The sequence below is a fragment of the Schistocerca piceifrons genome, chromosome 2, assembly GCF_021461385.2.
Source record: "Schistocerca piceifrons isolate TAMUIC-IGC-003096 chromosome 2, iqSchPice1.1, whole genome shotgun sequence".
Taxonomy (NCBI): domain Eukaryota; kingdom Metazoa; phylum Arthropoda; class Insecta; order Orthoptera; family Acrididae; genus Schistocerca; species Schistocerca piceifrons.
The window spans coordinates 662,146,224-662,173,543 of NC_060139.1; the positions used below are offsets into that span (position 1 = coordinate 662,146,224).

The following is a 27,320-nucleotide window of genomic DNA, read 5'->3' on the forward strand; positions in this document are numbered from 1 at the left end:
GGAAAGGCCAATTATTTTATAAATTTGTATCTAATTTTGCTCACTTAGCCGCTCCCTTTAATTGTCTGCATGGCAAGAACCAAGTGTTGCAATAGGGCAAGAGTCAGCAGGCAGCTTTCGAAGCAATTAAAACTGCTCTTACCATTCCTCCAGTTCTTGTTGTTCCTGACTTTAGTCAAAGTTTTATTGTCCAAACCAATGCATCCAGAGGTGGGATTGCTGCTATTCTTATACAGGAATTCAATGTTGATATGCAGCCAGTTGCTTATGCCTCAAGGTGTTCGTCTAAGGCGGAAGTAAAGTATTCAGTTTATCAATGTGGAGCCTTAGCTGTTTTGTTTGCCCTTGAAAAGTTCAAATTTTATCTAGAACATCGGGAATTTTCACTGGAGACTGATAACCAGGCACTGAATTGGGTTTTGGCCTGACCCGTCAAAACTGGTAGGGTGGCTCACTGGGCGGTCCGTATATTGGCCTTTCATTTCAAAGTTCGCCAGATACGTGGCGTTGACAATCAGGTCACTGGAGCCCTCAGTCAGATGTTTTCTGAGGAGGAACAGAAACCCCTTCGTTCTGAGGAAGTTATTGTGGCCAATGTCCTCTCTGAGATCCCAGAATTATTTAACGACATCGAGGAGAAGCAGGGAGAGGATCCCTGATGGAGCGCCGTTAGGGAAGCTATTCTTTCCGGAAAGCAGATGCCTGGATACGTTATAAATAGAGGCATCTTGTGTAAGTGGTTGGGAAGACTGGTCAGTTTGAGATTTGTCTCCCTCAATGGTTGGTACATCTGGTTTTTGCTTATTTCCATGATTCGCTTGTGGGAGGTCACCTGGAGGTTGCCAAAACCATTGCCAAGGTTAGTCAATAGTTAACTTGGCCTTCTATGAGTCGGGATATTAGGAAGTTGGTAAATAGCTGCCAACTCTGCAAAATTAGTAAACCTGATGCTAAGTTATGAGCAGGGCTTTTGCAGTCTGGTTGTTGATGCTTTTAGTCATTTTCTTTGGCTTCTCCCCAGTCCGCGAGAGGGGGGCGGGGGGTTTACAACAAACCTTACTGTCCAGCATCCCACCAGAATTTTTGGGATCTTCGGGCCACCTAAAGCATTAAAGCATTAGTCAGCAATAATGCTCCTGCCTTTACATCTCACCAGTTCAAGCGATTTTGTTTTAGTAACGGGGTTCGTCATTTCACCACTAAACCTTTTTACCTGCAGCCTTCTTTTGTGGAATGGGTTAACCGTAATTTGAAGGTGGCTCTTGTTATTTATCATTCCCATTCTCCATCTAAGTGGGATCAATCCTTGTCATGGTTAACTTTGCTTTTAATTCTGTCCGCCATGAGTCTTCTAGGGCCACTCCTGCCTCACTGATGTTAACCTATCCTTCGAATTGTCCGCTCACCAATTTATGGCATATCAACGATCTCTTGCCTGTTAGTCATAGACACCCATTCGATCAAGAACAATTGGGAGAGTGCTAGAGCCAATATTCATTGCGATCATGGCCGCCACTCCTTTCAGGGACAGGTTGGGGATACAGTTTTTGTTAAGAATTTTAATCCTGGAAAGCACTTATCGGACCAGGCTGGTGGGAAGTTCGCAGCACCCTTCACCGGCCCATATTGTATACAGAAGATTATAAGTCCCATCAACTTCTTGCTTAAACACTCTCATACTGGTAAAGTGCTTAAGGTTCATGTAAATCAGATTAAGCCTTAAGTTGGGTAATCTCTAGTTACCGCCTGTTGTGTGGTTTTGGTGGGGGAGGTTGAACCGTGATGAAATGTCATGGCTGGTTCTTTGCGTTTCCTCTTTGTCTGTAGCGCATTCCTTTTGAAATTCCTGCTTCACGCTCGGTTTTTTCCTTACCCTAGCCAGAGGACGCTGTGGTGTTGCTGCGGCCAGCTGCCTGCTGTGTTTGCGAGGGAGTGTCAGTCTGAAGCAGGAACTCTAACTGCGGACGTCTTGGAGCGTACAGGAGGTCACGCTGTTTTGTTGATGTTTGGTGTGACTCGCATCACGTGTGATGCATCTTTAAGGCCGTGGTAGCAGCCAATGTTACTGTCTTGGTCACAGATAGATCGAAGGAGATGAGGCATGGTTGTCCATTGAAACTCTTATCCTATGGATATCGTCAGACTTAAAGCACGATGTTTTGACCATTATTTTATATTATTTGCAAGCAACTGGGCATTCCAGCGTCTACAGTAATTCGGTAGAGATTATTTGTCCGTCTGTGTGTAAATGACTGAACAAGGAGCAGTTTATTTTATGTTCACCTTAAGTCGTGTTCTGCGTGTGCTGTTTGTGAGTGTAAACTTGATTCTCACCTTTGTCTGTTGATTTCGAGCACATCGTCAAATAGTGGATCCAAGTAGTGACTTTCAATTAATTAGCTGGATTCTTCCTTTTCCTCATCACGATGTGTGTTAAATGGCAATGTAGAATTGTAAACCTTAACTTGCGACCTCATTTACTTGGTTTCAATAACAGAGCCTAACCAGTTAATTAATTACGGCTTGTGGTAAACAAAGGTATTTAAGTATGTTATTTTAAAATTTTATCTGAAATGTGTCAATGATTTATGTTGCACTAGTTGATTCTGGGGTACGAACGGATGTGTTGGCATGTCTGCTGTGTAAGGGACTCCTGCTAGTTTTGTGTACCTTCTGACCAGGGTCCTCGCTCGACGCTTGTCTTTAAATATGCCGCTAACATGGCTAGCGTATGTTGTGGCTATTTTAAATTAATCACTGCTCAACAGCCCAACACAGTTTGTCGGCCGTCAGAGGCCGTGTACGCGTTATTTATTCCTTTATTCTAGTTAATCTGTAAGTATGCTATTCTTAATTTGTTACTCTAGGTAGCCACTAAGTTGCCATTTTTGGGGTGTTTATACGGGATGCAGCTCCTTTGAGTATAAATTTGCCAATTTCCAATTTATTAAACAATTAAAAACTGGTGGAAAAACAATGAATTGGAAATTGACATTATATATAGAGGGAAACATTCCACGTAGGAGAAATATATCTAAAAACAAAGATGATGTGACTTACCAAATGAAAGTGCTGGCAGGTCGACAGACACACAAACGAACACAAACATACACACAAAATTCAAGCTTTCGCAACAAACTGTTGCCTCATCAGGAAAGAGGGAAGGAGAGGAAAGACGAAAGGATGTAGGTTTTAAGGGAGAGGGTAAGGAGTCATTCCAATCCCGGGAGCGGAAAGACTTACCTTAGGGGGAAAAAAAGACGGGTATACACTCGCGCGCGCACACACACATATCCATCCACACATATACAGACACAAGCAGACATATTTAAAGACAAAGAGTTTGGGCAGAGATGTCAGTCGAGGCAGAAGTGCAGAGGCAAAGATGATGTTGAATGACAGGTGAGGTATGAGTGGCGGCAACTTGAAATTAGCGGAGATTGAGGCCTGGTGGATAACGGGAAGAGAGGATATATTGAAGAGCAAGTTCCCATCTCCGGAGTTCGGATAGGTTGGTGTTAGTGGGAAGTATCCAGATAACCCGAACGGTGTAACACTGCGCCAAGATGTGCTGGCCGTGCACCAAGGCATGTTTAGCCACAGGGTGATCCTCATTACCAACAAATACTGTCTGCCCGTGTCCATTCATGCGAATGGACAGTTTGTTGCTGGTCATTCCCACATAGAAAGCTTCACAGTGTAGGCAGGTCAGTTGGTAAATCACGTGGGTGCTTTCACACGTGGGTCTGCCTTTGATCGTGTACACCTTCCGGGTTACAGGACTGGAGTAGGTGGTGGTGGGAGGGTGCATGGGACAGATTTTACACCGGGGGCGGTTACAAGGGTAGGAGCCAGAGGATAGGGAAGGTGGTTTGGGGATTTCATAGGGATGAACTAAGAGGTTACAAAGGTTAGGTGGACGGCGGAAAGACACTCTTGGTGGAGTGGGGAGGATTTCATGAAGGATGCATCTCATTTCAGGGCAGGATTTGAGGAAGTCGTATCCCTGCTGGAGAGCCACATTCAGAATCTGATCCAGTCCCGGAAAGTATCCTGTCACAAGTGGGGCACTTTTGTGGTTCTTCTGTGGGAGGTTCTGGGTTTGAGAGGATGAGGAAGTGGCTCTGGTTATTTGCTTCTGTACCAGGTCGGGAGGGTAGTTGCGGGATGCGAAAGCTGTTGTCAGGTTGTTGGTGTAATGCTTCAGGGATTCCGGACTGGAGCAGATTCATTTGCCACGAAGACCTAGGCTGTAGGGAAGGGACCGTTGGATATGGAATGGGTGGCAGCTGTCATAATGGACGTACTGTTGCTTGTTGGTGGGTTTGATGTGGACGGGTGTGTGAAGCTGGCCATTGGACAGATGGTCAGCGTCAAGGAAAGTGGCATGGGATTTGGAGTAGGACCAGGTGAATCTGATGGAACCAAAGGAGTTGAGGTTGGAGAGGAAATTCAGGAGTTCTTCTTCACTGTGAATCCAGATCATGAAGATGTCATCAATAAATCTGTACCAAACTTTGGGTTGGCAGGCCTGGGTGACCAAGAAGCGACCCATAAATAGGTTGGCGTACGAGGGGGCCAGCCTGGTACCCATGGCTGATCCCTTTAATTGTTGGTATGTCTGGTCTTCAAAAGTGAAGAAGTTGTGGGTCAGGATGAAGCTGGCTAAGGTAATGAGGAAAGAGGTTGTAGGTAGGGTGGCAGGTGATTGGCGTGAAAGGAAGTGCTCCATCGCAGCGAGGCCCTGGACGTGCGAGATATTTGTGTATAAGGAAGTGGCATCAATGGTTACAAGGATGGTTTCTGGGGGTAACAAATTGGGTAAGGATTCCAGGTGTTCGAGAAAGTGGTTGGTGTCTTTGATGAAGGATGGGATACTGCATGTAATGGGTTGAAGGTGTTGATCTACGTAGGCAGAGATACATTCCGTGGGGGCTTGGTAACCAGCTACAATGGGGCGGCCGGGATGATTGGGTTTGTGAATTTTAGGAAGAAGGTAGAAGGTAGGGGTGCGGGGTGTCGGTGGGGTCAGGAGGTTGATGGAGTCAGGTGAAAGGTTTTGTAGGGGGCCTAAGGTTCTGAGGATTCCTTGAAGCTCCGCCTGGACATCAGGAATGGGATTACCTTGGCAAACTTTGTATGTGGTGTTGTCTGAAAGCTGATGCAGTCCCTCAGCCACATACTCCCGACGATCAAGTACCACGGTCGTGGAACCCTTGTCCGCCGGAAGAATGACGATGGACCGGTCAGCCTTCAGATCACGGATAGCCTGGGCTTCAGCAGAGGTGATGTTGGGAGTAGGATTAAGGTTTTTTAAGAAGGACTGAGAGGCAAGGCTGGAAGTCAGAAATTCCTGGAGGGTTTGGAGAGGGTGATTTTGAGGAAGAGGAGGTGGGTCCCGCTGTGACGGAGGACGGAACTGTTCCAGGCAGGGTTCAATTTGGATAGTGTCTTGGGGAGTTGGATCATTAGGGGTAGGATTAGGATCATTTTTCTTCGTGGCAAAGTGATACTTCCAGCAGAGAGTGTGAGTGTAGGACAGTAAATCTTTGACGAGGGCTGTTTGGTTGAATCTGGGAGTGGGGCTGAAGGTGAGGCCTTTGGATAGGACAGAGGTTTCGGATTGGGAGAGAGGTTTGGAGGAAAGGTTAACTACTGAATTAGGGTGTTGTGGTACCAGAATGTGTTGATTGGAATTTTGAGGTTTTGGAGGGAGTGGAGTTGGAAGTGGGAGATTGAGTAGATGGGAGAGACTGGGTTTGTGTGCAATGAGAGGTGGTTGAGGTTTGCTGGAAAGGTTGTGAAGGGTGAGTGAGTTGCCTTTCCGGAGGTGGGAAACCAGGAGATTAGATAGTTTTTTGAGGTGAAGGGTGGCATGCTGTTCTAATTTGCGGTTGGCCTGTAGGAGGATGCTCTGAATAACCGGTGTGGATGTGGGAGAGGAAAGATTGAGGACTTTCATTAAGGATAGGAGTTGACGGGTGTGTTCATTGGCTGAGTTGATGTGTAGGTGAAGGATTAGGTGGGTGAGGGCAATGGATTGTTCTGTTTGGAACTGGTATAGGGACTGATGGAAAAAAGGGTTGCAGCCAGAGATGGAAACTTTAAGTGTGAGGTCTTTAGGGGTTATGCCAATGTCAGACAAGCCTGAGAAAATAAAATATGCGAGCGTAATCTGGCTAGGGTGAAAGCATGTTTGCGGAGGGAATGTAAATAAAACTTAATGGGGTCGTTGTGGGGGTGACATGGTATTAGAAGGTGGAAAGTTTAACATGAGGTTGAAATGAAAATGAAAGATAAAAATATATGGGGAGAGATAAAGGTGAACTAGAAAGCAACTGGAGATCTGGTAAGAAAAGAGGCGAAAAAGTGTTGGTTAAGTTCATCCTTTGGTGAACTTGGGTTGGTAGACAGCGATGTGCATAAAGGTTAGGTGGTTGAGTTGCCGCTAAAAAACGTTAATGGACAGGTTTTACACCAGGGGCGGTTACAAGGGTAGGAGCCAGAGGGTAGGGAAGGTGGTCCTGTCCCATGCACCCTCCCACCACCACCTACTCCAGTCCTGTAACCCGGAAGGTGTACACGATCAAAGGCAGAGCCACGTGTGAAAGCACCCACGTGATCTACCAACTGACCTGCCTACACTGTGATGCATTCTATGTGGGAATGACCAGCAACAAACTGTCCATTCGCATGAATGGACACGGGCAGACAGTGTTTGTTGGTAATGAGGATCACCCTGTGGCTAAACATGCCTTGGTGCACGGCCAGCACATCTTGGCGCAGTGTTACACCGTTCGGGTTATCTGGATACTTCCCACTAACACCAACCTATCCGAACTCAGTTATCCACCAGGCCTCAATCTCCGCTAATTTCAAGTTGCCGCCACTCATACCTCACCTGTCATTCAACATCATCTTTGCCTCTGCACTTCTGCCTCGACTGACATCTCTGCCCAAACTCTTTGTCTTTAAATATGTCTGCGCGCGCCCACACACACACACACACACACACACACACACACACACACACACACATTGGAGGGCAGTGCGTGTGTCCCAGTACAGTCCCCAAGTATACACATAAAGTGCTTTGATAATAAAGCTGCCTACAGTAGTAAGGATAAATGTCGTATCCTGCAGAATTATTTCATATTCCTCTTCATGTGTGAGGTTCCAAAATTCAGTTACCAGTTCGAAAACAGCATATCCATCTATTCTACTTTATAATTTCTCACAACAGAAGAGATTAGATCATACATTTACTAAAAACAACATGGTATCAGAGGAAGTCTCAATGACTGCCAAAATGTGTAAAAAAAGTGGAAACAAGGCAACTGGTAAACTACCTGAAACAATCCACAACATCTGGTTAACAGAGCTAACTTCATGTCGCTGGTCCTCCACACTGACTTACCCACGTCATAAGAAAAACGACAGAAGACATTCAAAAACTATAGAGGCACGCCTCTCCTCTTAATAATTTACGAGATTCTATTGAAAAAATTTCCTGATTAGGGCAGGAAACTAAATATAAAGGAAGGCTCAGGAAATGACTTTCATATACTGAACAAATCCTTAAATGAGCTCTCTTTGGATGAAAATATTCAAGTAAGAAATTTCTAGTGACGTTCATAGATTTCAAAAAAATTAACAGCTGAACTGACTGAACAACTCTTCTTGAAATTTTGCTAGAATTTGGTTTAGGCAACAAAATAAGGTGCATTGTCTAACAGACTCTTAAAGGTACCACCTCAAATGTGAAGTACATGGGAGGGATTTCAGATGCTGCTGAAATCAGTTCGGGATTTAGGCATTGATATGGACTTTATTTTATGTGTCAACTGTGCACTTGAGAAAGTCATCCATAAATAGTGGAGAGGAATGTTGAAAATGGGGTCACAGGTTTGGCCACTGAAACATTAATTTGACACTTGACTGCCCAGTCTTTGATGATATCTCACTTTTGTTACTGGTCAGTCATGTCTGCAGAACAAGTCAATGTACTGAAGACAAGTGGCAAAGGCTCTCACCCAAGAAAATGTAATGTACAAAAAACATTGAAGTCAACACCCAGAAATTTAAGGCTAGAAAAAGAGGAAATTTGAAATACCTACAAGAATGGATAGATTTCAACACCTCCACAGAAGAAGTTTCTGAATGACCGAACAGAAAAATGGGAGCAACATACTTAACGGAACACATCGACAAGAAAAAAAAATCAACATCCATTAACACCAAGATGCAATATTACTGCACAGTAATACGACTGGAGGACCTAACACTACAGAATGCCTTGCTATGAACGGAGAAGATACGACAGAAAAATGAGACAGTAAGAGAGAAATTCTAGGTTCCATCAAAGAACATAGTGATATCAGAAGATTATAAACATATCAAGCCTACACACATGAAAAAACAGGCACCGTTTTATATGATCACATTGTTCACATGAGTCCTAAAAAAACTGAGCAATCAGATCCTCCATGACTTCCTCAACAAGAAAATCAAAGAGGAAAGGCTAACAGACATAGAGAAAGACCTGCAAGATGTGGCAATAATGCAGGAGAATATCCAAAAATGAAGTTTGTGTTCCAAGGAAAGGCACACCCAAAAACCACTAAAATGTGGATTAAGCAAGTAAGAGTGGTAGTCCAAGTAGAAAATGGGGGTGGAGGAAGCACTATTATAATAGAGTGGTCCTTTACCTGGCGAGAAGAAGAAGAAGAAGAAGAAGAAGAAGAAAATATGTAAGTTTGTAGAAAAGTACGTGCAACTGAATGGACTAAATACACTCAAATGTTAAAAGAAGGGAGACTGTTAGTTAACAAAGTATGTTCGCTCTGCATACTGCTGTTATCAGTTACCTTGTTTATCCAAGTATAAGACAACCCTGAATTAAAACCCCCTTTTTTCCCCCTTCTTTCTTTACAAGAAGCTCCTTGATAAAAAAAAAAAAATAAAAAAAATATTAACATATTCTCACTAGTCAAAATCACAAAGTGGTTTACTGACAAACCATCTGCCAAAAAGATAACATTATACCTATTCATAACTTATAACTTAAGCCATTTCTTGATATCTTCATTTTAATAACACAAAGAGAAATAAAATAAACAAAAAGAAATGGTTTAAATTAATTTTTATGTTCACAATCTTTTTGCTTACAAAGCCTGTCATCTGTGGTGACACTATCTTTAATCATCATCATATTCCTAATAGCTCAGCTATAAAATTTATATCCATGTTGTCACAAATATTGGTTGTTTCTGCAAGATATGTTGTAACTTCTGAGGTTGTGGTTATGGTGGGGCCTGAGAACACTTGTTTTTTCCAAACGCACAGCAGATTTGTCTTCTACACTGACATCAAAATATTACAATGTCTTAATTCCAAATATGTCTGCTCGCCGCTCTCTCACTGACTTTGCATAGAACAAGCAGGTGACATAACCCCTTTACTTACCATCATCTGCAATTTTATAGTCCAATTATAAAGTCAAGTCAATTCCGATTATAAATGGATTTTTTTGTAGTAACTGTTGATATAAAAAGCTTAAGTATGCAGTATGTATTTCCATGGTTGGCAGCACAACAAAATTTGCTGACTGCTCACCATTTCCAGTTCTCAGCCTAGCTAGTGTAAAGATATCCTCTTCAACCATTCCGTATGTAGTGCTATGCTTGAGCAACTGTGAAATACACTCTGTAGTGTCTTCTAGGGTGCAGGTCATACATAACAACAGCAACTAATGCACAAATAAAAGATTGAATTCATGATTCAGACCAATTCTCAAACTTAAGTTCATCCTGCGATCTAGTGATGTCAACTCCACGACAGATCTTGCCACTAATTTGTTCTCACAAAGACAAATTATAATCAGTTTAATATTATTTATTTCATTTGTTAGACTTTTAAATCTGGGTTACTTTTCTTTCTTTTTTCAGCTGAATGTACCGTCTTGTTCTAAAGTGATTAAATGCTGGTAACATTTTTAACTGGTATTCTAATATGTGAACAGCAACTGAATTTCTGATTTGGAACTTATTACAGTCTCTCTTACCGAAATGAAATACTGACTTAGGAACAAAATCAGGTAATGGTTTTTGAAGAACTGCATTTTTGCTTTTGTGTGTTACTTTACTTAAAAAGCAGTAGAAATTTTTGTACGAGAACTGTTGTTGCAAACCTGTTCAAATACATCCCTGTAAGATGACAGAAATTAATGTCATTTCCTACAGCATTTCACTCATTTGTCAAATTTTGAGCAGACCGATAGACTGTTGTTGTGGCTAGTTTGTTGTTCCTCACATGGTCAAATGTCATGTGATTGTTCGAGCAATGTCAATACCATGTAGAGTGAAATTGATTTAGTATCAACAGCATTTCAGCTTCCATGTAAAATTTGACTATTTGATTCTGGTACAAATTAAATTATTACAGAGATATATTTACTATCAGATTTCTGTGACACAGTCTGCAATAATGTTTACAGTTTGATTTATGTTCTCTTACTTAAAAAAGAAAGTAGCAAAATAATAATTGCTTGTAAGTGTGAAAAAAGGTTATGTTTCTACTGCATTGTCACAGCTGTTACCAACAAAGAAATATTTAAAAAGATGTGACTCAAGTGTCACAAATTTTCTATATTTAAAGTTCAATTCAGTTTGATGAAATACAACACTGCAGAATGTGTATACAGAATGGAAACTGTTTTACACTTCAGGAACAGAAAAGTGAAAAGAACTTCAGCATGAAATAATAATTTACATGCCATTGAAAAATCTATGCTTTTTCTCTAATGTATAATTTGAAAGCTATGTGTCAAACCCCGGAGTGGTTGTGCTCAAGTTAGTTTGCTTGAGCCTAGGAGATTCACAACTGACGGCCTAAATGTGAACTAATACAACTGTCACCTCACCTGAACTAGAGTGCAAACAATGTTTCTTACTACACCTGGGAAGCAGTTGAACCCGGAATGTTAAGGCTGCATACGACGAGATACGCAACATCTAATTTTGGTGACATGACTTTCACTGGCACTTTAAGTAATGTAGTGTTGCAGACATGGGGCAATGATATGGTAATGAATCCTACAGTTTCAAATTATGGAAGTCTGTACCTGCTGATGTACTGTGAATGTTCAGGATTTTAATGATAAGGTTGAAAGCAATCATTGCAGTAACTCTTTATAAATAATTCACACACAAACAGTGTGTTCATTTATTTCCATTTCATAATCTATCTGAAAAGGTAAAGTGTAGGTAATATTTTACCAAAAACTAGAGCACAAAAATTCAAAATTTATGAACATAAATTATTTGTAGCAAGTAATATAAATGATAACTTAGCAATTAAGACGAATGTTTGCTTGAATAAAACACTAGAATAAATAATCTAATACCAACCCATTCTGCCATCAAATGTAACTGCATCCTCTTGGCATGTCCTTTGTTCACAGGATAAGTTACAATCTGGTTGCTGGAATCTCTTGTTTGCTTCTTTTTTGTTTGGAGATGAATCATTTAACCTGCAAGACAAACACGACACTAAAGAATACATCCCACAGAAATAATGATCAGTTTTACTTCAATTTTACACTTAACATTTACACAGTGCTGTTAAGCAGTTGATAAATAGCAAAGAGAGTAACAAGTCTACAGACATAAAATAACTTGGCACTTTTTGCAGGGATGGGGATGCTGTCAGCAGAAGTTAACAATTGTCCCCAACATATGGGCTGCTGTGGGGCGAACAAGCATTGCCTTCTCCTTGCAGAGCAAGTAGCACAAAGGAATCAACACTGCATTCGAAATGCCTGTTACGGTACTACTGAGAACTGCAATGTTTCATAGCTCTGGATTGCAACAGGCAAAAACGGTCTGTACTGGCTCAAGGTCCAAGGAAAGTGTCAAATTTTGTTGTACAAATAGAGCGCAGAAATAACTGTGAACATGCACTATTGAGGGTGGGGTTATGCAAGTAGTAATTTTAGTACAAGTGTTATGAGATGGTATGAGTAAAACCTTGCTCAAACTTTTTTTGCTGCTGCTGCTAAGCTTGTATAAAGTAATGCTCAGCAGTGGCTTCCTCCTGAGGATCTTGACATCAAACCCTAGCTGCTATAGACAATTTTTGAAGTTAAAGTACAATACTGGAGGAAAAATATTACATCAGTTTTTTCATAAATGTTGATAAGTTTCACATGCTGTAGCAGATCATTCTCTGTGAAAGTCTCCAGTTCTTGGATAAGTGGTCATAATTAGTATCATAGTAAACCAGAGCCTTTGGATGTATACTGAAGTCTAATCTCCTTGGAGAAGCACCCACAATTAGGACCACTGTAGACCACAGCCGTATGGATACACAATTAATTCTGACCTGCATTTTATATCCTTCGGTGTTATTAGGCACCAAAAAGCATTTAAGTAAAGGCAATGACCTAAGTATTTTTTCCATACTCTACAATCATGTCATGACACTTCTCCAGCGTTACTGGAAATACATCCGAGTTTAAAAATTTAAGTGCTATAGTACATAAAAATGAGTTATATTAGATGTTAAAATTGACAGTTTTATTACCCAGGTGCACTAGCTCTAAGCTTTGTATAATTTACCTTGAATTTGGTTCTTTTGTGATAGTCATATCACGACTTTGCTCGTACTGTTCTCTCTCTTCATTGTACAACAGCAAGCCACTCAACATGAAGTCAAAATAAACCCTCACACCGTCTGCCACTTCTTTGCAGATATTTACACTAAAAGGATAAAGAATGTATTAACTGACTTATTATTTACTGCACAGAATAAAAATCATTTTCATGAAGAGGATAAACTTATTACAGTGGCAGAATAATTTGTTTGTCAGAAATATCAAAGCCTACTACAATCGGGTGCAATCAATCACTCACCACTCCGAGGCTTTGAGTGTTGGAAAGAAAAATAAATATAATGTTGCACACAAAAGAGAAAATAGCTTTTTCGTAATGTCTCCAATACACAAGAACAATGTATGTGATATGGTCAGTAGCATGCAGACATATGACGACTAGCATGACGACTATCTGTTCTCGACAAATGAAAACTTACTTATACCATATTTTCATGCACATTTAGAGGCAGTTCTCTTTAAATGTGGAAAAATGCAAGATATTTAACAAAGAGTCTGACAGTATTCAATGACACTATTCATGTCAAACCAAAAGTGCCAATCACAATGAAGAGTTTACAGCTAATACAACAAATAGGAGATGATATGAGGCGAGTTGTGTGCGAGATGTGGCAGTTTATTTTTACAGTGAACTAGATGTTAAGCTTTCATGTCATTAAAATCCTGCAGGGTGCACTACTACATTATCTTATTAAATGCTAAAAATACTAACGTTACTATTTTAGCACTGGAAGTATTTTATAAGACAACATGGCAGAATACCGCAAAGTACTTTAAAGAGGGACACCAGCTACAAAAGTCTACATATTTATATTCCTGTTTGTGCAGCTACCAGAACTCTATGCCAACTACAGGTGATGAGTGGTTGTAAAAATCTCTCTGCATCATGTTAATGAAATGTTGAAAACAACATTTAACCAAGCTGTGGGACTTATCTAAAACCACCTTAAATTACATAATGTCTGCAAGATGCCTTTTCCATTTCAATTCTATGCACACTCCTGATGTTTTCCACATAGGAAGAGCAGCATTTAAAATGGATTACATTTATTGAAATGCTTAGCTACTTAGTGGGAATTTCATGGGCTATTCGGACTCGCCAACAAAGACTTGTTTATGACATGTTTTTTTACTTAGACGCGCTTCTCTGAATATTTCTGACTGTGGTTTCTATTACAGGTAAAATGGTCATGCTGGAGTTCATAGCGTGCTGCATACTTTCTCTGGAAGTGTGGTTTAGAAGATTATCTTAAAAATTGGACATAAGGCAAATGAACAGTAGACATACCAATAAATTTTAAGTCTAATAAACTGAAAAAGCACCATAAATTGAATTTTTGAATGAAATCTTTGAAATGGAGATGTGCGACAGTGACAGCTACTTTTGTTTATTTGCATGGAGCCAGCTGTCTATGAAATAAACAATTTTGAAAATTTCTGAACAATTCTCTCTCAATAGCACTTAAGATGCTGATACTACATTGGTTTATAGTGTTTCACTGGACACAGAATTCAAAGCAACTGGAAAAGGCCATTCTCATTTTTGAGAATGATCCTCAGGAATGTGGGCATAGCTAGAAGCCTTAATCATCAGCCCAATCTGTTGCTGAATTATGGAACACCTTTCTACGCACTGAAAAATCTCCTCTGTGTGAATGAAGGTGAATTCCATGGATGTTCTTACGAAAAACAGCTTGCTACAAGATTCTGAAGGAAGTTGGTGATGGTACCTGTGGTTCTTTCACTTCCAGACAGCGTTTAATTGAGTAATTCCTAGCAAATAGAAATAAGTTTGGTGTTCTTTAGAGGTATAAATCTTTAGATGGTGAAGTAGCTTTCAGTGTACCCTACGGGAGTGCTATATGATTGCCAGTGCTTATGAAAGAGATACACAAATGTGGACAATACAAGAAGCTTCACAATGCTATGCAACAATTTTACTGTAACAAAGGAGTCATCAACATGTCGATCACAATCTACTGGTAGACTGCGAGTGCTTATTTGGTAGATCGTGAAAGAGATGAGAATGCAAAAGAAAAACCTACTGAATAAAAATGATAATTGTTTCTCATAGCACAGAAAATGTGGACTCATTCTCAAATGTGGTGTTTGCTCATCAGGAACATTTTGCAACTAAGCTCTTCAAACGTGATCTTACATCAAGACAAGATACATAGTACAAGAACTTCATGATTAATGAATAATGTATAAAAAAAAAGGGTAAAATCTGTTATTTTCATCCTGAATGGGAACATGAATTTACCTTAACAATATAATGAAAAGGATAGTTGCTACTCATCATAAAGGGGAGATGCTGAGTAACAGAAAGGCACAACAAAAAGACTGTCAGAAAGTTTGCTTTTAGCCAAAAAGGCCTTTGTCAAAAATAGACCACATACACACAAGCACACATGCAAACTCAACTCTCACACACATGACCACAGTCTATGGCACCTGGAGCCACACTCAGGCTGGCATAAGCAGCCAGAGTTTATGGTTATGTTTCTGTGTGTGTGTGTGTGTGTGTGTGTGTGTGTGTGTGTGTGTGTGGGCACCTCGCTGACCGACAACTGACTTTCTGACAGTCTTTTTGTTGTGCTTTTCTGCGAGTCAGCATCTCCCCTTTATGACGAGTAGCAACTATTCTTTTAATTATATTTTTACATTCCATACTGAATTTTCCATTGTTTAATTTACTAGCTAGATTCAGGAAAGGCAAACCTACGTTTCTAGCACTTGTAGACTTAGAGAAAGCTTTTGACAATGTTGACTGGAATACTCTCTTTCAAATTCTGAAGGTGGCAGGGGTAAAATACAGGGAGCGAAAGGCTATTTCCAATTTGTACAGAAACCAGATGGTAGTTACAAGAGTCGAGGGGCATGAAAGGGAAGTAGTGGTTGGGAAGGGAGTGAGACAGGGTTGTAGCCTATCCCTGATGTTATTCAATCTGTATATTGAGTATATTGAGCAAGCAGTGAAGGAAACAAAAGAAAAATTCGGAGTAGGTATTAAAAGCCATGGAGAAGAAATAAAAACTTTGAGGCTTGCCGATGACATTGTAATTCTGTCAGAGACAGCAAAGGACTTGGAAGAGCAGTTGAACGGAATGGATAGTGTCTTGAAAGGAGGATATAAGATGAACATCAACAAAAGCAAAACGAGGATAATGGAATGTAGTCGAATTAAGTCGGGTGATGCTGAGGGAATTATATTAGGAAATGACACACTTAAAGTAGTAAAGGAGTTTTGCTATTTGGGGAGCAAAATAACTGATGATGGTCGAAGTAGAGAGGATATAAAATGTAGACTGGCAATGGCAAGGAAAGTGTTCCTGAAGAAGAGAAATTTGTTAACATCGAGTATAGATTTAAGTGTCGGGAAGTCGTTTCTGAAAGTATTTGTATGGAGTGCAGCCATGTATGGAAGTGAAACATGGACGATAAATAATTTGGACAAGAAGAGAATAGAAGCTTTCAAAATGTGGTGCTACAGAAGAATGCTGAAGATTAGATGGGTAGATCACATAACTAATGAGGAGGTATTGAATAGAATTGGGGAGAAGAGGAGTTTGTGGCACAACTTGACTAGAAGAAGGGATCGGTTGGTAGGACATGTTCTGAGGCATCAATGGATCACCAATTTAGTATTGGGGGGCAGCATGGAGAATAAAAACCGTAGAGTGAGACCAAGAGATGAATACACTAAGCAGATACAGAAGGATGTACCGTAGGTTGCAGTAGTTACTGGGAGATGATGAAGCTTGCACAGGATAGAGTAGCATGGAGAGCTGCATCAAACCAGTCTCAGGACTGAAGACCACAACAACAACAACAACAACAACAACAATTTACCGTAACAGAAAGAAATGGCACAAGCATTAGTTTAGTATGTTAAGCTACTACTGAATTTGTGAAAAAGACAAACATCAAGAGACATTTCAAAACTGTGCACCCAAGTGAGAATACAGAGTTTATTTCATACATTGAACTGGGGAGGGGTGGGGAGAGAGAGACTTAAAAAATCAATGAAGCTTTCAGCATGTTTCACTTAGGATAATTTTCAAATACATATTTTATTAAAAATAAGAACAGATCAAGGTTGGCTGATGAACACCTGGATTCCCGTATTCAAGGAAGTGTAGAAGTTATACACCAAGAATCAAGGGCATTGTTAACAGAACATTTACTCAAGTTTCACATTAAATGTAACATAATTATATTAATTTATTTGTCAAATTTTATGGAATAAAATACAAACTTTTTAACAAATAGTGAAGATCTAAAACTTACTGTTAAATAGTTTTTTTACAGCATCCAAAAATTAAAAATGTAGCAACTGTCACATTTTTTAAAAAAAGTATGTAGATCACTTTGATATGTTGGTATGAATAACAGATCCTGATGGCTTTGTGGTTGCCTAATCCTAGTGTAGTATACATAAATGCGCCAAAGGCAGGAAATTATGCTAAAAGGCGGAGGAAGATTTATTTTTGGTGCATGGTCTGACAAATGGAAATCTAACATGAACAAATTTAATGTATTGCATATAATTAGGGTGAAGGATGTATTATTCAGTTATTATACAATTTTTGATCAACAACTTGAACCAGTCGGTCGCTAAAAAGCTAGTGCACAAAACTAATGCAGGAAAGACAGATGCCAAACAGATTCATTGGAACTATCTTAAAGACATGTAATTCACCGATGAAGGATGACATAAACAAAACATTATTAGGTACTGAGGTAATCACCATCACTCTGACATCAATATCAGGTGGGATCAATTGAGGAGACAGAAGATCATTCAAGAGTTTGTTCAGTAAGTGTAAAAGTGACAAAAATATACTCATATAATCCAGTGATAGATGCTACAACAGGTATGTAAGTAATTGTCGAGCTGTTTCCTGTAAAAAACAGAGTATGTTCCAAGATGAGTCAATCAACATATACATTCCTACCAAACATTTTGCAAGGTGACCACTCTGGTACAACCAAGCAATTTGAGGCTGCATGGAAGCTACTGGCATTGGTTGCTTCCATATACTTTTGTGAATAGAAGAAAAGGGGAAATATGGGGGTACATGATAGAGCACTGCATACACACGGTGGGACCGTATATGCAGCACTCTATACACAGTGTTTACCTCACATGTATTGCGAACACCCGTGCTCTTAAGTTTCCTTTCTTTTGTATTGCAGCACGCACTCACTGACTGTTGAGCAACAGGCCCTGCAATGTACCTAAGGGAACACTCTATAGAGAGCTTTGTCACAATGTAACGATATGAATGGGCCCAGGAAGCATTGGAATGCATGTAGAAATAGAATTTCTGTTTAGCTGTCTATTTCCCACATTTTCTATGGAGAAAGTGCGTGCACAATATCTCAGATTCACCAAGTAGCATCACAGCAACTGACTACGATCATATGTAATGAAAATTGAACTGATAAATATTGAATGTTATAAAGGCAATTGCTTTAGCTGTGGAACCGTAAATATGTGTGAAAGAATAGCTGATGAAATAATGGTTGGCTGGCTGGTTTGAGGGAGGGACCAAACAGCGAGTCATCAGACCCAGCAGATTAGGGAAGGATGAAGAAGGAAATTGGCCATGTCCTTTCAAAGGAACCATCCTGGCATTTGCCTGAAGTGATTTAGGGAAATGATGGCAAACCTAAATCAGGATGGCTGGATGTGTGTTTGAACCGTCATCCTCCCGAATGCGAGTCCAGTGTGCTAACCACTGGGCGACATCGTTCGGTGATGAAATAATGGTCGCATTCAGTCTACTGCTAAAATTGTGTAGAGATTGAGACATATTTTGAACAGAACAAACGAAAAAGATTTATGCTGAGGAGCATGACAACACATTACAATTATCAACTATGTTTATAATCACCAAAAAAACTTCAACTCAGCTGCACTGTACACTTTCTCTAGAGTAAATTGAGCAAATGAACTGTTAGAACTCATTACATTTGATAATATTAGGTGCAATGAATGAAAACAGGAAGGGAGTGCATGATGTATTGCTAAGTAGGGATGGGTGTTATTCAAATAAATTTTTCTATTCGATTATTATTCAAGTAATTGCATTACCCAAAACAACTTTAGTTATTTTCTTTGTTTACTTCTCATACCAAATTCTGTGACTAGTGCCTGTTTACAGTTTCAATCTAATAAAAGCCTTATTAATGGATTTTGTATGAATGTGCTTTGGTGGCTCTATGGATTAAGTTCCAGACCATAGAGCAAAAGGTTCTGCATTCAATACCCCGTTGGTCCTACAATTTTTCTGTTACTTATTGCTTCTTTCGTCTCTAACAATGAGAAAGATGCCAAGTTAAGTTGCACTTGCACCATATTTTGGAGTACCTGTTTAGATGTGGAGCACCTGTGAAATGCTACTGGATGTTCAAGTGTTTTAGGATTAACTCTGAGTAAGCTTGCCGTAGAGTGTGGGATTTTTTTGATCTGATATTTACTTACATAGCTACGTAGAGCTCTGAGGTACAAAAAATGTTGGAAGACACACTGGGTTTGAGTACACAGATGAGATGATAATATTGCATTCCACTGGCAAGGTTGGTTTTTTTGTGTCAGATGTTTAGAAGGTCTTTCTCATCTTTCTACACCGACTGCAATGTCTTACCCACAATTTAACAACAAATAGTTCATATGTATTGCTGTCCATTACCAGAGAGATTTACAACAAACCACACACACATGAAAGTCAAAGAAATCAGGTCACAAGTTTCAAATGATTTTATGATGTAAAAACAAAATTTTATTTTGAATGAGATTTGAGAAGTGAAGATAGCGTGGGATCACAACGAATTATCTGCCAAAAAGCACAGCAGAATTGACTTTATAATTTTTACTGAAGAAATCATGAAATAAAGATGATTCCATGAGATATAATATACTGATGCCCTCTTTGCACTTTTAGAACTTTTCTTCATTAGTGCCACAATCGAAAATCTTCGAAAATGAAATAGGGTTTCCGATGAGATGCTTGGGTTGGTTGGTTTGGTTGTTTGGGGAAGGAGACCAGACAGCGTGGTCATCGGTCTCATCGGATTAGGGGAGGATGGGGAAGGAAGTCGGCTGTGCCCTTTCAGAGGAACCATCCTGGCATTTGCCTGGAGTGATTTAGGGAAATCACGGAAAACCTAAATCAGGATGGCCGGACGCAGGATTGAACCGTCGTCCTCCCGAATGCGACCACCTCGCTTGGGACTGGAAAAGGAGGAGGGGGAAAACGGAAAGGACATTTGTTAATTCATGAAAAAAATTGGAGCAATAAATATCATTGGATTTCAGATTTGAAATAATATTTGTTATTCATGAATAATAATTATTTGAACACATTTTGCCCAACTGTGACAGTAAGTTAAGTGCAATGTGCATGCACATTTTTCAGATTCCCTGCCCATGTACAAAATAATGCAACTGTGTGGCCATGAACAGCCATTTACTTGGCTGCATCATCTGTGCTGGCACGCGTAAGTGCTCACTTGGCTGCCATTAGGTGAGACAGCATCTTTGGCAACTTCTGTCAAAGTACATGAAGTGTATTCGAGCTCTCTTTCACACCGTAGTTGTGTGAAATCCATGCAGATCAGGCGAGTTCTTGTGGTGGTCTAGTACACAATGCACATACTGAAGCAATTTCAAGACACAAACTACTTTGTTGCTATTTGTTGTGCTTTACGACCATATCATCTAATTTATTTTGAAATCATGTCTTAAAAAGCATACATGCTCTTCAAAGAATATGAAAGATATTAGAATATGAGGCTATGAAGTCGTGCCATGTTTTCAAATAGGTCAAGGCATCCAGCTACAAGAATGTCAAAATGAAATCTAAAAGAAGGAGAATTTAAGTTGGGTGCCAAACAGAATTACAAAGTACCTTCTGTTCAATCGATCCATATCTAAAGCACCATTTTGGTGCTTTTGTGGTCGTCTATATTTATGCCGTGATTTCTCTCGAGCTCCAGAGATCTGATTTTCTGCATATTCTCTCACGTAAGATTCAAGAATTGTCACAACATTTGGTCTTGCTGGAAGATGGACGATCTGTGATGAAAAATTCATATTACTTTCTATTAACTTTATGATATTATTAGCACTAGAAATTTTATGTTTAAGAGTTGAGTCTAGTTTCAATGTCCATCCAGTAACACCAGTTTCTCATCATCTTTACTCACATCATTAATTGAAACTCATATTTTACAGAGACTGACATCCTGATGGGGTATCAGTGAAATGCCAAAGTGTCTAGTAACAGTGAAGGCCAGACTGGGACAGAGGTAAACCAAAAAGTGACTAATATGTTCGCTTTGGGAAACATATTCCTTCTGTGAGTAACAGAAATAAAAGTAACAGAGCAACCTTGATTATTTACCAAGTTATTTAAATAAGTTATAGGACACCAAGTAAACCAGAACATTTGAAAACAGATGAGGATGAGGGGGGGGGGGGGGGGGGGGGTAAAGGAAAGTTTCCTCAGTTTCACTTATCTTAGTCCAAATGTGCAAATGCAGTTGTAAAAGCTGTGTCAGCATGTAAGATTTTCTGCATCACCTGATCAGTGAACTACAGATATTATCAATAATAGGATTTACTAAAACTTTTAGAAATACTGGCGCAGTTACTGGATCAGAATGCTCTCAACTGCAGCCAAATTTTATGAAAATCTGTTTACAACAACCTTTCTTCTTTTTCTTGTCCCTTTGTTCCATAACAGTGCAGGGCCAACATGGTTATTAATAGATTTGTCATGACAGGTTTTAAGGGGTAACTGGGTGCTCTTCCTATCATCAGCCCATTACACTCCACCTCCCCATCTCCATCCACCTCCTGGAATGGAATGTGTGTACTCCAACTGCCTGCGCGTAGTGTTATTCATGTGAAAATGGGTGAAACTTTCTAAATGTTCGCAAATTATGTGACTGAGGTAGGACTTGGGTACCAGCACAGTATTCACCCAGGATGGTCGGCGCACTGACGTTTGTCCCCAATCTGGCAGGTAGATTTTATCCTGGACCAGCACACCTCGTTGTCCTGAAGCAGCACTTTAACATGCACATCTATCCGGGCAGGTAAAAGCTGTTTACAAAAATACGAGTATCAATTACAAATTTGGAGTGTCGAATAATTTCTTTTTGGTTACACCCCAGTCAATCTTTCTCGTCAGCCTACTGACTTATTTGAGATGGACTGCCACTACTTCCCATCCTCCACCAAACGCAGACTAGCAATTACACACAGTGCCTCTTATTTGTTGAATGCATTCCAATCCTTTTCTTCCACTACAATTTTTTGCACTCTGCAACTCCCTTCAAAACCAAAAAAGGTGAATCCCTTACTCTACCATCTTGTCGCTACACTTTTCGTCAATATTTTCCACACACATTTTCTTGCCATTTCTGCACAGAACCAGCCCACTTCCTATCTTTTAAGTCCACTCAAATGTCAACATCCTTTTACAACACCACATAACATACTTAGATTCTCTTTTCTAGTTTCCTCAGTCTGTGATTCATGTCTATACTATGCTGTGCTCCAGCCGTATGGTCCTCAGACATTGTTTTTCAAATTAAGGCATATGTTCGACACTTGCAGAGTACTTTTAGTGCGGAATAGCCCTCTTTGCCTGCTACTCTGCCTTTTATGTCCTCTTTGATTAGTCAGTCACCTGTCATTTTGCTACCCATGTAATAGAACTCCTTCATTTCTCCTAAAGGGTATCACTAATTACTTTTTACTGTTCCTAATTAATACCATCATTCTTTGGTTTACTAAGAAACAATATCCTGTGCTTTGTTTTGTTAACCAGCCCACTTATTCTTCCAAATTTCACAGAGGATAGCAATGATGTCAACAAATCTTCTAACTGATATTTTTTCACTCTGAATTTTAACTCCCCTCCTAATCATTTCTTTTATTTCACATTGCTTTTTTGAAGTAAAGGTTTAGTAGTAGGGGTGAAAGACTCCATCACTACCTTACTCCCTGTTTAATCTGAGGACTTCTCATTGTTTTCTGTTCTTATAATTCCTTCTTGATTCTTGTGCCCTGCTCATAATTCCCTACAGTGCCAAATCTCATCACTTTTCCTAGTTCAACAAATCCCATGAAAGTCTGTTCATTTTTCTTAAGTATTGTCTCCATAGTCAAGCACATCATAAATGGATCTGGTTCTTTTAACTTTCCCAATGTTCAGTTCCCTGTTGTCATCATCTACCAGATCCTCAAATTTTATTTTCCATTCTTTGTTTTGTAAGCAAGATAGAAGCATAAGCCATTAAGCTCACCATGCAACAATCTTAGTGTATGTCTGCATTTCCTACCTTGAGGATTGTGGTCTTGTGTACACTCCACTACTATTTTTGTAGACGGGTGTGACCCAGTGCTTTCTTCCAATTACTGGGCATTGTTTATTGTTCACAGGACCTATGGTATATTACGGTTAAAATGAGATCTAAAGCAACTGGAAATTCAGTACAGAATTTGGCAGGGATCCCATCGGGTTCTAGCAACTTTTTTAATTTTATTTATTTCAGCGGTTTCCACAAATCATGAACACTAACATCTAACCTTCTGTTCGCCATCCAACCAGTAATGGAGTAGATTTGCCGGTTCCTGAACCACCAGAATATTTAAATTCTATTCCAACAGAAGTATTTTCTGATGTACGTAGTTATAGAAAGAGACAGCAGCAATTTTCCAAGATTTTTCAACAAGAAGGTGATTTAGAGTACTGCTCAGACATTCCCAGTCTGATGAGTGAGTTTGGTATTGAATACAAAAAGGAAGACTGAAGGCTGTTTATTAATTCATCCAAAACTAGTTTAAAGGCTGTTTTATCACACAATGGTAACATATACATATCTATACCTGTTAGACATTCTGAACATACGAAAGAAAGCTATGAAAACCTAGAAATTGTGCTAAATAAAATAGGCTATTCTGCTCATGATTGGATGATATGTGGCAATCTAAAAGTGACATGCATGCTCCTTGGTCAGCAAGGTGGCTTTACCAAATTGCCATGTTTCTAGTGCGAATGGGACAGTAGGGCTAGGGATCAATACTGGTGCAGAAAGAACTGGCCTGTGAGGGTGTCTTTAACACCTGGTGAGAAGAACATTCTATACAAAAACCTTGTAGATCCAAAATACTTAGTCCCACCACCTCCACATATAAAGGTAGGCCTAATGAAACAGTTTGTAAAGGCTTTGCCTAAAGATGGACCATGTTTTAAGTATCTCTGCCAAAAGTTTCCACATCTTTCAGAAGCTAAACTAAAAGAAGGCATCTTTGTCGGACCTGACATTAGAAAATTTATGTTTGATGTTAACTTCGAATCCACAATGACCTTAAAATGAGAAAGAAGCATGGGTATCAAACAAGCAAGTCGTTACAAAGTTCTTTTTTTAAAAAAAAAACAAAAAACAACCCACACACCAGAATATGTTTCTATAATAGCTACAATGTTAAACAAGTTTAAAACTTTAGGGTGTTTAATGAGCCTGAAAGGTCACTTTTTGAACAGTCACCTTGATTACTTCCCACACAATATGGGAGACATTAGTGAGGAGCAAGGAGCGCGTTTTCACCAAGACATTAAAGTGATGGAAAAACGCTACCAAGGCCAGTGGAACACCAACATGATGGGGGAATACTGTTGGTCACTTCACCGAGAAGTTCAGCAAGTGACTCATTGTAGAAAAAGCTACACAAGAAGCTATTTAAAAAAATCATTGATTTCCTCATTCACCATACAGCATAGGATTTTTATACTATATAATAAAAACCGTACTGCTCAAAAACTACTTTGTATCACCCGATTAAAAAAAAACCTAAGGATAGATTTGAATTCAACTCATAAAAATCTATTTTATAAAGATCATCTAACAAAGTAAAAAAAAAATTTTAAAATAATTTTCGTTGGCCTGTGTAATCAACCAAGAAAAATATGGAGCTCCCTCAACTGCATCAGAATTGATCACACTGTGAGCAAAGTCAATACTACTCGAGCTGGAAATTACTGATGATCAGTGCAACTGCGTAACTTCAGAACACACACTGGAACACATTTTGCATGCCTGGCCAAAATAAAAATTCATTGGTACCTGGAAAGACTTTGTAGATGCAACACCTGCAGCAATTAACTGGCAGCAATCCTTGGATATCGAACTATGATGAAATATATCTAAAAACACAGATGATGTGACTTACCGAACGAAAGTGCTGGCAGGTCAATAGACACACAAACGAACACAAACATACACATGAAATTCAAGCTTTCGCAACAAACTGTTGCCTCATCAGGAAAGAGGGAAGGAGAGGGAAAGACGAAAGGATGTGGGTTTTAAGGGAGAGGGTAAGGAGTCATTCCAATCCCAGGAGCGGAAAGACTTACCTTAGGGGGAAAAAAGTATACACTCGCACGCACACACATATCCATCCGCACATACACAGACACAAGCAGTCCTTTTTTTCTCCCCTAAGGTAAGTCTTTCCGCTCCTGGGATTGGAATGACTCCTTACCCTCTCCCTTAAAACCCACATCCTTTCGTCTTTCCCTCTCCTTCCCTCTTTCCTGATGAGGCAACAGTTTGTTGCGAAAGCTTGAATTTCATGTTTATGTTTGTGTTTGTTTGTGTGTCTATCGACCTGCCAGCACTTTCGTTCGGTAAGTCACATCCTCTGTGTTTTTAGATATATTTTTCCCACGTGGAATGTTTCCCTCTATTACATTCATATCATTAATTTGAACCCAACAATTACGTTTGTTATTGTCACTGTTACATTTCGAAATCTTTCCTGCCATCTTATTTCTCTCTCTCTGTTCTTGCAAGTAGTTTCACTTTGTATTCACCTTCTCCTCTTTACCGAATCTACCATACAATTTTATCCCGCCTATATATACACTCAATAATACGTAACCCACTTCCAAACAATAACCAAAAAATTTTTTTTCTTCCGCTTTCAACAATACTGCTGCTACAAAATCCACCGTTTCCAGTTCACAAACAGTTCCTTTCAGCTATTAAAGAGCCATTTCGGCTAGTTTCAATAACTTTCGCTTTTTTTCCATTTCCGTTTTTCCCACATAACTGATCTTTTTTAGCCGCTTCCCACAGGTTTTAACGTCATTATTTCTTCGTCAGACAATTGTTAGCCTCATTTTCACAATCTGCCACCACAAAACCACTCCTTTTAATACATTTACACGCAGTTTTTTTTGAAATTTTCCCGAATTGCTCCACCCTTTAACGTGTTTTGGCGGCAACACAACCACATAACCTTTGTGCACATTGTTGTCTACCAACCCAAGTTCACCACAGGATCAACATAGCCCAGCTATAACCAACACCTTTTCGCCTTTTTTCACACCAGGTCTCCGGTTGCTTTCTAGTTCACCTTATCTCTAGCCATATATTTTTATTTTCATTTTCATTTCAGCCTCATGTTACACTTTCCACCCTCTAATACCATGTCACCCTCACAACATCCCCACAACGACCCCATTAAGTTTTATTTACATTCCCTCCGCAAACATGCCTTTGCCCTAGCCAGATTACGCTCCCATATTTTATTTTCCCAGGCTTGTCTGACATTTGGCATTACCCCCAGAGGCCTCACACTTAAAGTTCCCATCTCTGATTGGAATACATAAAGATAATTGGTGTATGTGCGGATGGATATGTGTGTGTGTATGCGCGCGCGCGCGAGAGTGTATACCCCCTTTTTCCCCCCTAAGGTAAGTCTTTCCGCTCCCGGGATTGGAATGACTCCTTACCCTCTCCCTTAAAACCTACATCCTTTCGTCTTTCCCTCTCCTTCCCTCTTTCCTGATGAGGCAACAGTTTGTTGCGAAAGCTTGAATTTCATGTGTATGTTTGTGTTTGTCTGTGTGCCTATCGACCTGCCAGCACTTTCGTTTGGTAAGTCACATCATTTGTGTTTTTAGATATATTTTTCCCATGTGGAATGTTTCCCTCTATTATATTAATAACTATGATGAAAAATGGATATCTCAACTTGTTCTAGTATCTGGTGGTTCTACAACTTTCATTATTACTTATGTATCCCTGCTCGTTCTGATTCTTATAATTTTATCTTTTAGAAACTTGATTGTATGTAGTTATACAATATAATTCTGTAATCAATATGCTAAGTAAGTAAATAAATCACACAGGAAACAAAGAGCATTTCTTCCCATATCAATCCACAAATTGATGTCAAAATTCTTTCATTCATCTGCCTATCACGTTTTTGCTCATTATTTAAAAGTAAACTAACCTAATTAGCAAGTGTTCTTCACAAACATCAAGTATGTTTTCTGTCTCTTTCAATAATCTTCTTGCAGACTGAAATCTTATTCTCAATTTCTGTGGCCTATATCTAATCCAACAGTTTTGTAAAAAAAAAAAAAAAAAAAAAAAAAATATAATAATAATAATAATAAAAAAATTAAATTTCTACATTAACATATAATACAAATTTGGTACTATGTGAAAATTGAAAGTCTATAATCAGCAATTTTAACCCTTTCCAAGCCAATTTTTCTGCGAACTACATTCTCCCAAACTCTTATTTATTTACACTAACAGACAAGTTTCAGAAATTGGC

The 27,320-nt window shown here is 39.4% G+C and overlaps 1 protein-coding gene across 1 annotated transcript in view; it reads right to left on the reverse strand.

The window, feature by feature from the left end:
• The window catches only part of LOC124776509 (male-specific lethal 3 homolog), a 144,780-nt gene that overhangs the window by 50,083 nt on the left and 67,377 nt on the right, over positions 1 to 27,320 (reverse strand). Inside the window, exons 5-7 of the mRNA XM_047251531.1 lie at positions 20,587 to 20,753; positions 12,618 to 12,758; positions 11,409 to 11,530 (exon numbers count right to left, since the gene is read on the reverse strand). Coding sequence (XP_047107487.1) covers positions 11,409 to 11,530; positions 12,618 to 12,758; positions 20,587 to 20,753 — 430 coding nt within the window. The remainder of the gene's footprint in view (positions 1 to 11,408; positions 11,531 to 12,617; positions 12,759 to 20,586; positions 20,754 to 27,320) is intronic.